General features: G+C 47.8%; 1 protein-coding gene across 3 annotated transcripts in view; it reads left to right on the top strand.

Annotated features, from left to right (window-relative positions):
* The first annotated feature begins 465 nt into the window (after nucleotides 1-465).
* USP34 (ubiquitin specific peptidase 34) overlaps nucleotides 466-12312 on the top strand; it is a 258244-nt gene continuing 246397 nt past the window's right edge. For all 3 annotated transcript variants that reach the window (XM_056126930.1, XM_056126939.1, XM_056126955.1), the window contains exon 1: nucleotides 466-640. In XM_056126930.1, coding sequence (XP_055982905.1) covers nucleotides 598-640 — 43 coding nt within the window. In that variant the 5' untranslated portion in view covers nucleotides 466-597. The remainder of the gene's footprint in view (nucleotides 641-12312) is intronic.

Below are 12312 nucleotides of genomic sequence, written 5' to 3' on the forward strand. Positions count from 1 at the left end.
GGCCGGACCGAGGGCGGGGAGGCCGGACGGAAGAGGAAAGGGAGGGCGGCGAGCCGGCCGCGGCGGGGTGTGGAGCGTGCGGCGTGTGTGCGGAGGGAGAGGAGGGAGGGCGGGCGGCGAAGAGAGGGCGGGAGGCGGAGGAATGAGAGCGCGAGGCGCTTCTCGTCGGCTCCTTCGCCTGGGCGGAAAGAGCCGAGCGCAGCCCGAACGCTCGATTAAAATGGCGGCGGCGTCGGCAGTGGCCGCGGCGTCTGGTCGGTGAAGTGACTCTGCTGCTTCGCTCCCCGCCCGCCCCCCTCCCTCCCTCTCCCCTCCCCCCGTCCTTCCCCCCCTTCCCCGCCGCCGGCGCCTCGGCGCCCCTCCGGCCTGCGCCTCTCCCCTCGCCCCCCTCCTCCCCCCCGCCCGCTCCGGGGCCCGCCGGCCCCCTCCCCCACCCGCTCGCTCCCCGCCCCGTCCCCGCCGCCGCCGCCCGCCCTCGTCGCCTCCCCGCCCCGCCGGCCGGCCGGCCCCCTCCTCCGCCTCTCTCCCCTCCCCCCCGCCGGTCGGGAGCAGTCAGTGCGATCCGAAGCGGGGGAGGGGGGGGGCGGCGGCCGAACGATGTGCGAGAACTGCGCAGACCTGGTGGAGGTGTTAAATGAAAGTAAGTAGACGCGGCGGCGGCCTGTCGGGGTGCACGGTCGGGGCGTGGGGGTGCCCGGCGCCGTGGCCCGGCCTCTCCGGGCCGGCCGCGGCCTGCGGGAGGCGACGGCCCAGGCCGGCGGCGTGCGGGCCTAGCGCCCGGGGAAAGGTGCGCGGTGGCGCGGCCGCCCGGGCGCTTCGGGCCCAGGCGGCCCGCGGTTACCTGGGCGCCGAGCGGGGCGGCCGCGGAGGCCGGGCCAGGCCGGGCCGGCCCCGCTCCGCTCCGCTCGCGGAAAGTTTCCTCATTACAGGTGTCAATTAACGATGGCGCTAATGAACCTTGGCCGCGGCGGCTCGGCCGGGGTGAGGGAAGGTGGGGTCCGAGGGAGAGGCTGGCCTCCGCAGCCCGAGCCCCGAGAGCACCCCTCCACCCTCTTTTGATTTTTCAGCGGGCGTTTTTTCCTCAGGCCGCTCACCTGCCCGTTTTCATTAAACTCCGGGCGGAGGGGGGGGTGGCTTCTCCTCTGGTGGGGGGGTTGGGGGTGGACGAGCCCCTTCTGCCGTCCCTCAGGAGCCGAACGGAGCGGGGCGGGCGTGTGTGGAGGGGGGTGATCGGGACCTTGCTGGGGATTAACCAGAAATTAGGGACTGCTCTGCCTCGGCGGCTGCCATTGGTGGTTTTCCTGGGCAGCGCCGGGCGGCTGGGCGAGCCCCGCAGCGCGGCGCTTCCCGGGGCCGGGCCGGAATGGGAAAGGCCCGATTCCTTTCGTTCAGGCGCTCCCGGCGCCCTTTCCCGGCCACGTCCCCTTTATTTCATTGATGACTCTCGTCAGATGGCATCTTTCGCCTCACAAGCCGAACCTATTGGAAGTTCGCGACTTCTGGGCCTCTCCGAGGCCTAGCTGGACGAGGGGAATTCGAGACGAGATTCATCTCCAAGAACTTGTGTGTGTGTGTGTGTGGGGGGGGGGGGGGGGGGGGGTTAAGGCTCATTAGCAGCCGCTGATGTGGTTTTGGGGATTTGTGTTCCGTTTGTGATAGTTGCAAAGACTGCCAAGTCACCGCTTTGCTCGCGTGCCTTGCAAGAATTCATTGGTCCGAGGTACCGTGTCGTTCATGTTCTCATTTTCCTCCATGCATGTGTCTGGATTTCAGCTTAATGACCGAAGGCAGTGAGAAAAGTGGAAAGGTTCTCTTAGAGTACTTTCGACTCCATTTACTTCTGACAGGTGGAAGCAGGCACCTAATTTAAAGTATATTTTTTCGTATTTGCGGCCTTTAAAATTTTGCTGGATTTGAGGTAACTGTCATTTTTGGTGCAGGAGATTTTCGATCCGGCTATAGACCTGTCCTTAGTACTTATTGCAGTAAACTTATCTGTCATAAAAATTGTAGAATCATAGCTTTGTGATTTTTGAAACTGGAAAATGAGTAGTTTTGCAGTTTAACATCATTTAATTTTTTGGTTTTAAAATTATTTTAAACTTAACTAAAATCAAGCATAATAGCTAAAAAAAATCCCACTCAGTCTATTAACTTTTGAAAAGAACATAATGAAAGGGCCTATTGAAGATATTTGGGAAACCCCACTAACCATGTTCAGAAGCATTCACTAGGGATTCAGATAGAATTTAGACTTTATTGCCTTTAATACTGTAGTTACACCAGGTTCACGAAATCTGGTCATGCAGACCCTGCTAGAACTACAGATGCAAATCTGCTATTTGTGCACAAGCCCAGAGGACTCTAAAAATATTTCCGTTTTCTAATACTACCCATAAGGCTGTTAAAAAATCTGCCTCCTAAACACTAATCTCTGTGACGCTTTCTTTTGAAGGGTTGGGGTGAGGGGGCTACATGCCTCGATGCAGGGATTACTCCTGGAGCTGTACTTTTTACTCCTGGTAGTGCCCAAGGGACCATATGCGATGCAGAAGATCGAACCTGGCTGACCTGTGTGGGTCACATGTAAGGCAATCACTGTATTACCTTTCCAGCCCCACACTGATGTTTTCTGTAAAAATAAAAGCTTCAATAGTACCTGGGGCAAAACAAATCTTATTACAAGTAGCTCCCCACAATTTAAAACATTCTTTTTTGTGGTTCCTGTATCCTAAACACAAAATACTTAAGTTCCTGGAGAGCAGAGGGTATTGATGTATCTCATTGTAACATTATTCTGTGTTAGGGTGGTAGCATGGTAGTTGGAGTTGGACAAAACTTCTTGACTTGGAATGGAGTATATGGTTTATGGTTTTTTTTTTCAGTGCTCTGGGCTTACTCCTGACTTTGTGCTCAGGGATCACTTTGGGATCATATGGAGTGCTGGGGATCAAACCCAAGGCTGCCCTGTGTAAGGCCTGCAGTACTATCCCTTCCTGCCCTGTATTTTAGGTGTTTTGTGATCTTGCTCATGAAAATCATTAAGTGTGTTAAGTGTGCTCTTCCCTGCATAGTTTGTGTAAAGATTAGCATCAAAAAATCAACCTTGGTTAGAAATTTTAAGTCCTCAGTCTGGACAGAGCTCAATGGACTGAGCAAAGTGAGACCTGGGTTCTATTCCTGACTTTATTATTTATTTATTTTGCTTTTTGGGTCACACCCAGCGATGCTCAGAGGTTACTCCTGGCTCTGCACTCAGTAATTAGTCCTGGCGGTGCTCGGGGAACTATATGGGATGCTGGGAATTGAACCCGGGTTGGCCGCGTGCAAGGCAAACGCCCTACCTGCTGTGCTATTGCTTCAGTCCCCCATTCCTGACTGTATGTTCCCTGAGCACCAACCTGGTCATTTAGATGCAAGGCAAGGACCCTATCCACTGGACTATCTCTCCTGTCCCTCTCATAACACCATTATTTACAAAGTTTACAGTCGGGTTTCAGGCATATTGAGGTCCCACCTCCAGTCTCACCCACCTGGTGACCCCATCTCTTCTTCTCAATGACTCTGGGTTCCCTCTCACTTTTTGTTTTTGTTTTGAGCCACACCTGGTGTGTCTCAGGGGTTCTAGCTCACTATTCTGGAATCACTCCTGGTGGTGCTTAGTGCTGAGGGGATCACATGGAATCCTGGAAATCACACTCAAGTCAGCCTCATGTAAATCAAGCACTCTAATTGCTGTACTATTGCTCTAGTTTTTGAAAAGGATAAGGACTGTTTATGAACTGATTTATTTTGGATTTTGGGCCACACCGAGCAGTGCTCACAGATTATTCCTGGCTCAGTAATCAGGGATCAGTCCTTATGGGTTAGGGGAATGTATGGGATGCTGGGGATCCAACAAACTTGGCTCAGTCATGTGCAGGAGAAACGCCATAACTGTTGTACTATCTCTCCAACCCCTGTTTTATATTTGGGTTTTGGACCACAGCTGGCTGTGCTCAGGGATTACTCCTGGAGCAGCTTGAACCCAGGATCGGCCATGTGCAAGGCAAGTGCCTTACCTGCTGTACCATCTCTTTGACCCCTGAACTTTTTACTTTTTAGTTTTTGGACCACACCCGGTGTTGCTCAGAGCTTACTCCTGAATTCTTAGGGGACCGTATGTGATGCCCAGGACGAAATCTGGGTCACCAATGCAAGGCACACCTTACCTGCTGTACTATCGTTCTGCCCCCTGAATTGTTTAACTTTTAAAATTACAAAATAAAATAGAGGTAAAATAGAGCTTGATAACAAGTATGATTGTAGCCATGTTATATCATCAGTTCTTTTGGGGTATGGGGAGAGGAGGAGGAAAAACCATATGAGATTTCAGGGGTTAAATTGAGGTGGGCTGGGTCCAAGGCAAGTGACTTAACTCCTTTAGTGTATCTCTGTCCCTTGTGTCATCTCTTTTGGATAAGAGTATTACCATTCACATTTAATACCTCTAACCCTGCTCTAAGAAAATTAAGGTGTAAAATGTCTTACCAATGAAACCTATAGAGCTATACAAGAAACGATTTTGCCTGTAGTTTAAGGACCAATTGAAGTTTGCCCTTTAATCAGGCAAAGGACTCCATATTCAGGACCCTCTTATCTCTCTTTTAAATATGGTCTTAACATTCTAAAACTTTATTTTTTTATTATATTTATTTATTTTTTAATAGTGAGGCACCATGAGGTACAGTTGTAGACTTACACATTTTTGTGCTTGGGTTTCGATTATACAATGATCAAACACCCATCCCTCCACCAATGCGCATTTCCCACCACCACGGATCCCAGCATCCCCTCCCCCCCAGCCCCCATCCCACCCTGCCTCTGTGGCAGGGCATTTCCCTCTCTCTCCTTTTGAGTGCCATGGTCTGCAAAAGAGGCATTGAGTGGCAATCATGCTGGTCGACAGTCTACCCTCAGCATGCTCTCCCATCGTGGGCGGATCCTCCCAACACCCTTTATTTGGTGTTCCCTTCTCTTTCTGAGCTCCCCCTTCCCCTAACATGTGTGGTTGTCCTCCGGGTCATTGAGTAAAATTCCTGGTACTAATCTCTGCCATACTTGGGTGTTAGTTTCCTATTTTGTTACTTTATGTTCCCCAGATGAATGCAATCTTTCTATGTCTATCCCTTTCTTTCTGAGTCATTTCACTTAACATGATACTTTCCATGTAGTACCACTTGTATGTAAACTTCATGACTTCGTCTTTTCTAATTGCATGTCAAAATAGCTTTTAGTTTTAGGCTTAGAATAACCAATTCTAACAGTACTAACATTTGAGTTTCCACATTCTTTTCAGTATTTATTATTTCTGGCCCACACCTAGCAGTACTCAGGATTTTTTCCTCACTTTCTGTGTTCAGGGATCACTCCTGGCGGTGCTTGAGGAATCATGTGCAGTGCCAGGGATCAAACCAGGGTTGACTGCTTGCAAGGCTAGTGCCTTACCCATGGTACTAGTTCTCTGGCCCTCAATGATTTACTAACACAGAAGACATGCCAAGTATTAAATGAATTTTGCTACTGAATGTGTGGGGTTGCATTTCGCTTAGGAAATCATTTTAAATTGTTCTGTTGAGCTATTTGCTCATTTCATAGCTCCTTTTGTGAACCAGAAATCTGGAGATTCTGGATGTTGATGAGAAGTTGTAGGCTCTAATATTTTTTTGGGCCTTCAGTATGGCTAGCTTCCCAGTACATTGAGGCCATTGTTTGGCATGGTAAAGTCAGTTTCTCTGAAAGCAGAGTTTAAATGTACTTCAATCTTTTTTTTGGTTAGTTTGTTTTTGGGCCACTCTCAGTGTTCAGGGGTTATACCTGGCTCTGCACTCAGGAGTCACTCCTGACAAGCTCAGGGGACCATATGGGATTCCAGGGATCAAACCCTTGTCTGCCATGTGCAGGATGAGTACCTTATCTCTCTGGCCCTGAAATGTACTTCAGTCATTTAGATGTGGTCTTTCTATGTTGTGGATTTTATTCTGTAGTTAGTGAGCTGGACTTTTAAAAATGTTTAAAGTGGGCAGTTTATTTGTCCTTTTGAACTACCCTTCGAGTAGGAATATTCCACTTTATTTTCTTTTCTTATTTTTGGGCCACTTCTGGCTGTGCTTAGGGCTTAGATCTGATTCTGTGCTTAGGAATTGCTCTTGATGGGGCTCTGGAGACTGTGTATATTGTACCATGATCTAACCTGGGTCATCTGCGTTCAATGCAAGCATCTTACCTGTTGTATTACCTCGTTGGCCCGTTGGAATCCTACTTTAAAAGGTGAAGAAAGTAAAATTTAGATTTAGTAGTTTACAAATACTGCTTGTCACCAACTTAGTAGTCATATCTAAGATAGGACACAAGATACCCTGTTAATCAGTATTTGTGAATAATCCAGTTTCCGGGGGCCAGAGCGATAGTACAGTGAGTAGGGCGTTTGCCTTGCATGTGGTTGACTTGGGTTCGATCCCCAGCATTACATATGGTCCCCCAGGCACCGCCAGGAATAATTCCTGAGTGCAGAGTCAGGAGTAACACCTGGGTGTCACCCAAAAAGCCAAAAAAAAAAAAAGTTTATTTTTTAAAGCTAAATTTTCTATGGCATCTTGAGTTTTTCTTTCTTTCTTTCTTTTTTTTTTTTTTTTTTTTGCTTTTTGGGTCACACTGGCTATGCACAGGGGTTACTCCTGGCTCTGCACTCAGGAATTACTCCTGGCAGTGCTCAGGGGACCATATGGGATGCTGGGAATCGAACCCGGGTCGGCTGCATGCAAGGCAAACACCCTGCCCACTGTACTATCACTCCAGCCCCGAGTTCTTTTTCTTTCAAGTGGGACTCTATCACCCTTTTCAGATACGTGAAGGATGTTTAGAGTTTAGATAACTTGCTTCAGGTCACATTATCATGTTCTGTTGAACCAGGAATTAATTTCAGGTCTGGCTAAAATTCAGACCATGTGCTTTTTTTTTTTTCTTTGTGCCACACACCAGAGCCCCATCAAGAGGGACTGTTCCTGTGTGTGTGTTCAGATATGACCTGGAGTTGCTAAGGCAGCTGTATGCAGTGCCAAAAATCCAACCAGGATTACAGCATATGCAAGGCAAGTACTTTAAGCCTTGTATGATCTCTCTCTGTCTTTCTCTCTCTCTCTCTCTCTCTCTCTCTCTCTCTCTCTCTCTCTCTCTCGGCTTTTTGAGTCATACCAGGCAATGTTCAGGGGTTAGTCCTGGCTCTGCACTCGGGAATCACTCCTGAATGGTGCTTGGGGGACCATATGGAACTATGGGGATTGAACCTGGGTTGGCATGTGCAAGGCAAAGCCCTACCCCAGAGGGCCAGTACTGTCTCTCTGAGCCCAGTGTACTATTTCTTGTACCATGTGCATCTGTTTACTTATTTTTGGTTTGGGGACTATACCCAGCAATGCTCAGTGCTTATTCCTGTGCCTCTGTGCTCAGAAATAACTCTTGGTGGGCTTGGTGAAATCACATAGGTGTAAAATTTCTTTTGTGCTGTCTTTGGACTACACCTTGCAGTGCTCAGGGCTTACTCCTGATTCTGTGTTCAGGGATCACTCCTTGTGGGCTCAGGGGACCTTATGGGGTGCCATGGATTGAACCTGGGTCAACTGTGTGTAAAAGCAAGCACCTTTCTGATTTTGCTATCTTTTTGGCTCCTGATTTTTATTCTTTCAGTGTCTTTGAAGCTTGGCCACTTTCAGTTGTGATTGATAGTATCCTTAGGGTGCTAGGGCTTATTCTTGACTCTACGCTCAGGCATCATTCCTGGTGACTATTGGGGTGCCAGGGCCCACATGTAAGGCAAACAAAAGTCTTAGTTGCTATACTATAGCTCCAGCCCCTTAGAGTGTTATTTTGCAAAACATGTCACTAATTACTGGTGAGTTTTTTTTTTCTTTTTGGGGTCACACCCGGCGATGCACAGGGGTTATTCCTGGCTCATGCACTCAGGAATTACTCCTGGCTGTGCTCAGGGGACCATATGGGATGCTGGGAATCGAACCTGGGTTGGCCGCGTGCAAGGCAAACACCCTACCCGCTGTGCTATCGCTCCAGCCCCTACTGGTGAGTTTATACATTCATTTGTTGGCTATTTGCTTTTCTTACTGTATTATCTGTTTTTGCTTTGCAAGTTATAATATTTCATGTTAGTAACTTAAAACAACTTCACCTAAGTATCAGTCCTTGGTCTTATTTACTATGAATATATATATATATATGTATATATATATATTTGTGGGGAAGATAGTTTAGTCTATACCTAGATGTGCTCAGGGTTTATTCTTGGCCCTGTGCTCAGGGATCAATCCTGATGGTGCTTGGCGGACCATATGAAGTACTTGAGGATTGAAGGGGGCAGGTTATATCAGTGGTAGGCAAGGCAAGTGTCTAACATCCTGACCATATTGCTTTTCATTTTGGTGTTTCTGTTACTTGGCTGGGGGTGGGGGGGGGAAAGGTAAGTTCACATCCTGCAGTGCTGAGGGCTTACTCCTGGTTTGGGGATAAGGCCTGGCAGTTCTCAGGAAAATATATTTTCTGTGAGAAATTGGACCTGTGTAGACTGCATGCAAAATGTCTTGTCCACTGTTCTGTCTGGTCCAGTGTTTTATTTGTTTATTTGATTTTATTTTGGGCCACTCTTGGTGGTGCTCAGAGATTACTTCTAACTAAGTGATCAGTAGCCACTCTTGGTGGTACTCAGAAGTATGCTGAACCAGATATCTCTGGGGCTGAAGAGCTGGGACAATGGGTAAGGGACTTGGCTGGTCAGAGCACGATTCCTGGCACCACAGATAGACCCCTAAGCATTTGTGGTCTAAAAACCAGTTCTAAGCAAATCAAAGCAGACATGGCCTCCTGCTTGCAGAGCATGTGCTTCAGCCTGCTGAGCTATCTCCTCTGCTCTCATTTGGTATTTTTATTTTAAAAAATATTATTCTTCAGTTACCTATCTAACATGTAATTATCGATTATTAGCTTACATTATTGTAGTTTTTCTCATTACCTAAAGATTAAAGTCTTAAGATTAAAGTCCTAGCCTGGCATGTATATTATAGCAGAGTTTGGCCTTACTCCCCCCCAAACACACACACACACACACACAACTGTGCCTGCAGAATCTCTGGCAGCTGAAATCCTCTGTTGCTTCTTCATGGTGTCAGCATCCAGAGTGCCAGTGTTTTTTGTTTTGTTTTAAATGAATCACCGTGAGATAGGCCATCACAGATCTATTCAGTAATACAACGTTCCAATATCCATCCTTCCACCAGTATACATTTCTCAACACCAAAGTTCCCAGTTTCCCTACCCCCCACCTCCATCTGCCTCAGAGGCAGGCACCTTTCGCCTTTCTTCTAGCTTTTTTTTTTTTTTTTGCTTTTTGCATCACACCTGGCGATGCACAGGGGTTACTCCTGGCTCTGCACTCAGGAATCACCTCTGGCGTTGCTCAGGGGACCATATGGGATGCTGGGAATTGAACCCGGGTTGGCCGCATGCAAGGCAAATGCCCTACCTGCTGTGCTATTGCTCTAGCCCCTCTTCTAGCTTTCTCTGCTCTCTCTCTCTCCCTCTCCCTCCCTCTCTCTTCTCTCTCCCCCCACTCTCCTCTTTCTCCTTCTCTCTCCTTTTGTGCATTATTGTTTGCAACTGGGTGATGACCTTTGGGTTGTGAACAGGACTGCCATGGCTTCTAGAAGTATATGGAAGTCAGGGGAGGTAGCCCATCCCGATCCCAAGAGAGCCTGGGGATTTTGGTTAAAAAACATGCATACCCAGATTTTCATCTTTGGTGAGGTCCTTCTGGAAACAGTGGAGAATGGCTGGAGACATGGTGGCGATTTAAAGGTGTGGGAGCATGTGGCTGCTGAGGGCTCTGGATAGACGCTGGCAGACCCACTCTGCTCCCACACCTGTACAGCCTTGCGTGGGTCCAAGATTAACTGTGGCTTCTGATTTCCTAGATTTATTTATGGGTCTCTGAAGCAAGTCTGAATGGTCTTGTATGGCTGAACTGGAGGTGTTTTGTGGTGTGACCCTCCTTCAGTTGCCCGACTTTTGGTGGTTTAATTTCTCAGGAAACTTGATTCTGAGTTGTTGGAGTCTGGCCAGAGGCACAGCGGCAATTTTGGGGGCACCATCAGGCTGCTTATGTACTTGTCCTGTAGGTCGAGGTTGACTACTGGCAGTGCCCCTCCTCCTTGGGACCCAGTAGCAGTAGCAGCAGTGGAACAGGCAGGGACCAGAACCGGGTTCAGGGCTGCTACAGTATGTGGCTTGGGCACTCTGAAGCAACCAGTCCAGCAAAACCTGACCTGGGGCACTTTCCCCCATTTTTGGTCTCCAGACAGTTGGTCTCAGGGAGTTGGACCCAAAGAGCCTTATTCAGACCGATAAAATTGTTGCCTCCCATAGTGCTGAGAGCTGTGAGACCTTCGTGTGCTGCCATCCTCACACGTCCCACTCTGGGGCGGCTCTGTGGCAGAAGATCTGCTGTCTTTTGTTTAATGGCGCTCTCTGAGCCAGTGTATTCAAGGGGCATCCAAGTTCAACTCATGCAGAAATTTCGTGGCCTCATTGGTTATTCAGAGCAGCTGAGAGGTGGCTGTCATTTGCTGCTACTGCCATCCTGACCAGAACTCTCCTCTTTTATTTTCTTAAACCCAGGATTGAACCAGGATTAACTATACACAAAGCAAGCACCTTAATCTACAATACTATCTCTTGGCTCCCTAAATCCTCTTTTTTTTTTTTTTTCACTCCTGGTTTGTGCTCAGGGATCACTCCTGGGAGACCCAGGGGACCTTATGGGGTGACAGGGATTAATCCCTGGTCAACTGCATGTTAGGCAAGTGTCCTTCCTGCTGAACAAATGGCTCTGTCATCCCTCTCCCAAATCCTTTTTCTAGTATCTCCTTTATTTTTGTGAGGCGAACATATCTTTTCTAATATCTCTTAAAATGACTTACAAGCTTTAGTTTATAACATATACTGAAGTCACTTAAGTTAGAATACATAAAAATATACTTGTTATATGTACATTTTGGTTTCTGGGCCACACATGGTCTGGTGCTTAGGGCTTACCCCTAGCTCTGTGCTCAGGGGTCACTTCTGGAGGTGCTTGGAATATGGTGCTAGGGATTAAACTGTGGCTGGCTGTGTGCAAGGCAAGTGCCTTAACCCCATACTAGCCCCCCCCCCCCCCCCCCACGCTTTTTTGTTTTTGCGCCACAACTGGCAATGCTCAGGAATTATTTCTGGCTGTGTCCTGGCAATGCTCAGATGGATCCTGGGGGTAGCCATGTGCAAAGCAAAACGTGCTATCTATTATGCTCTCTCTCTAGCCCCCCTCCCCCCCGCATTGAATCATTGCGAAATATAGTTACAGAGCTTTCATATTTGAGTGTCCAGTAATACAATGATCGAACACCCATCCGCCCACCAGTGTGCATTTTCTTATTTTTTTTTTCTTTTGGGTCCCACCTGGTGATGCTCAGGGGTTATTCCTGGCTCTGCACTCAGGAATTACTCCTGGTAGTGCTCAGGGGACCTTTTGGGATGCTGGGAATCGAACCTAGGTTGGCCGTGTGCAAGCCCTAACCACTGTGCTATCGCTCCAGCTCCCCAGTGTACATTTTCTACCACCAATGTCTCCAGTATCCTCCCCCCCTCCCACCCCTCTCCTATCTCTATGGCAGACAATTTTCCTCTTACTCTCACTGTACTTTTGGGCATTATGGTTTTGTAATACAGATTCTGAGGTCCTTTATCTACTTTCAGCACACATCTCCCATCTCTAGTGATCCCTCCAACACCATTGATTTAGTAATTCCTTCTCTATCCTAGGTGCCTTCTTTTTAGCTCATGAGGCAGATTGTGGATCAGTCTTCCTGGCCCTTGTCTCTACTGTGCTTGGGTGTTAGTCTCATATTATTTTATATTTCTACAAATGAGTGCAGTCATTCTATGTCTGTTCCTCTCTTTCTGACTCATTTCACTTAGCATGATACTCTCCACGTCCATCCTCTTATAAGCAAATTTCATGATTTCATCTTTCCTAACAGATGCATTGTATTTCATTGTGTAGATGAAATACAGCCAGTAATCTGTTCTTGTCTAGCCTTTTTTCTTTTTTAAGATTAATTTCAGTACCTTTACAGGATAATAAATTTATTAAGTTAGGGTTTGTCTTTTCTCCTGTTGTTGAGCTTGGGAAGCCTATGAGAAGAACCCGAGCTTCATGTTTGCAAAGCATGTGCT

This window comes from Sorex fumeus, unplaced genomic scaffold (genome assembly GCF_029834395.1).
Source record: "Sorex fumeus unplaced genomic scaffold, SorFum_2.1 ptg000006l, whole genome shotgun sequence".
NCBI classification, from domain to species: domain Eukaryota; kingdom Metazoa; phylum Chordata; class Mammalia; order Eulipotyphla; family Soricidae; genus Sorex; species Sorex fumeus.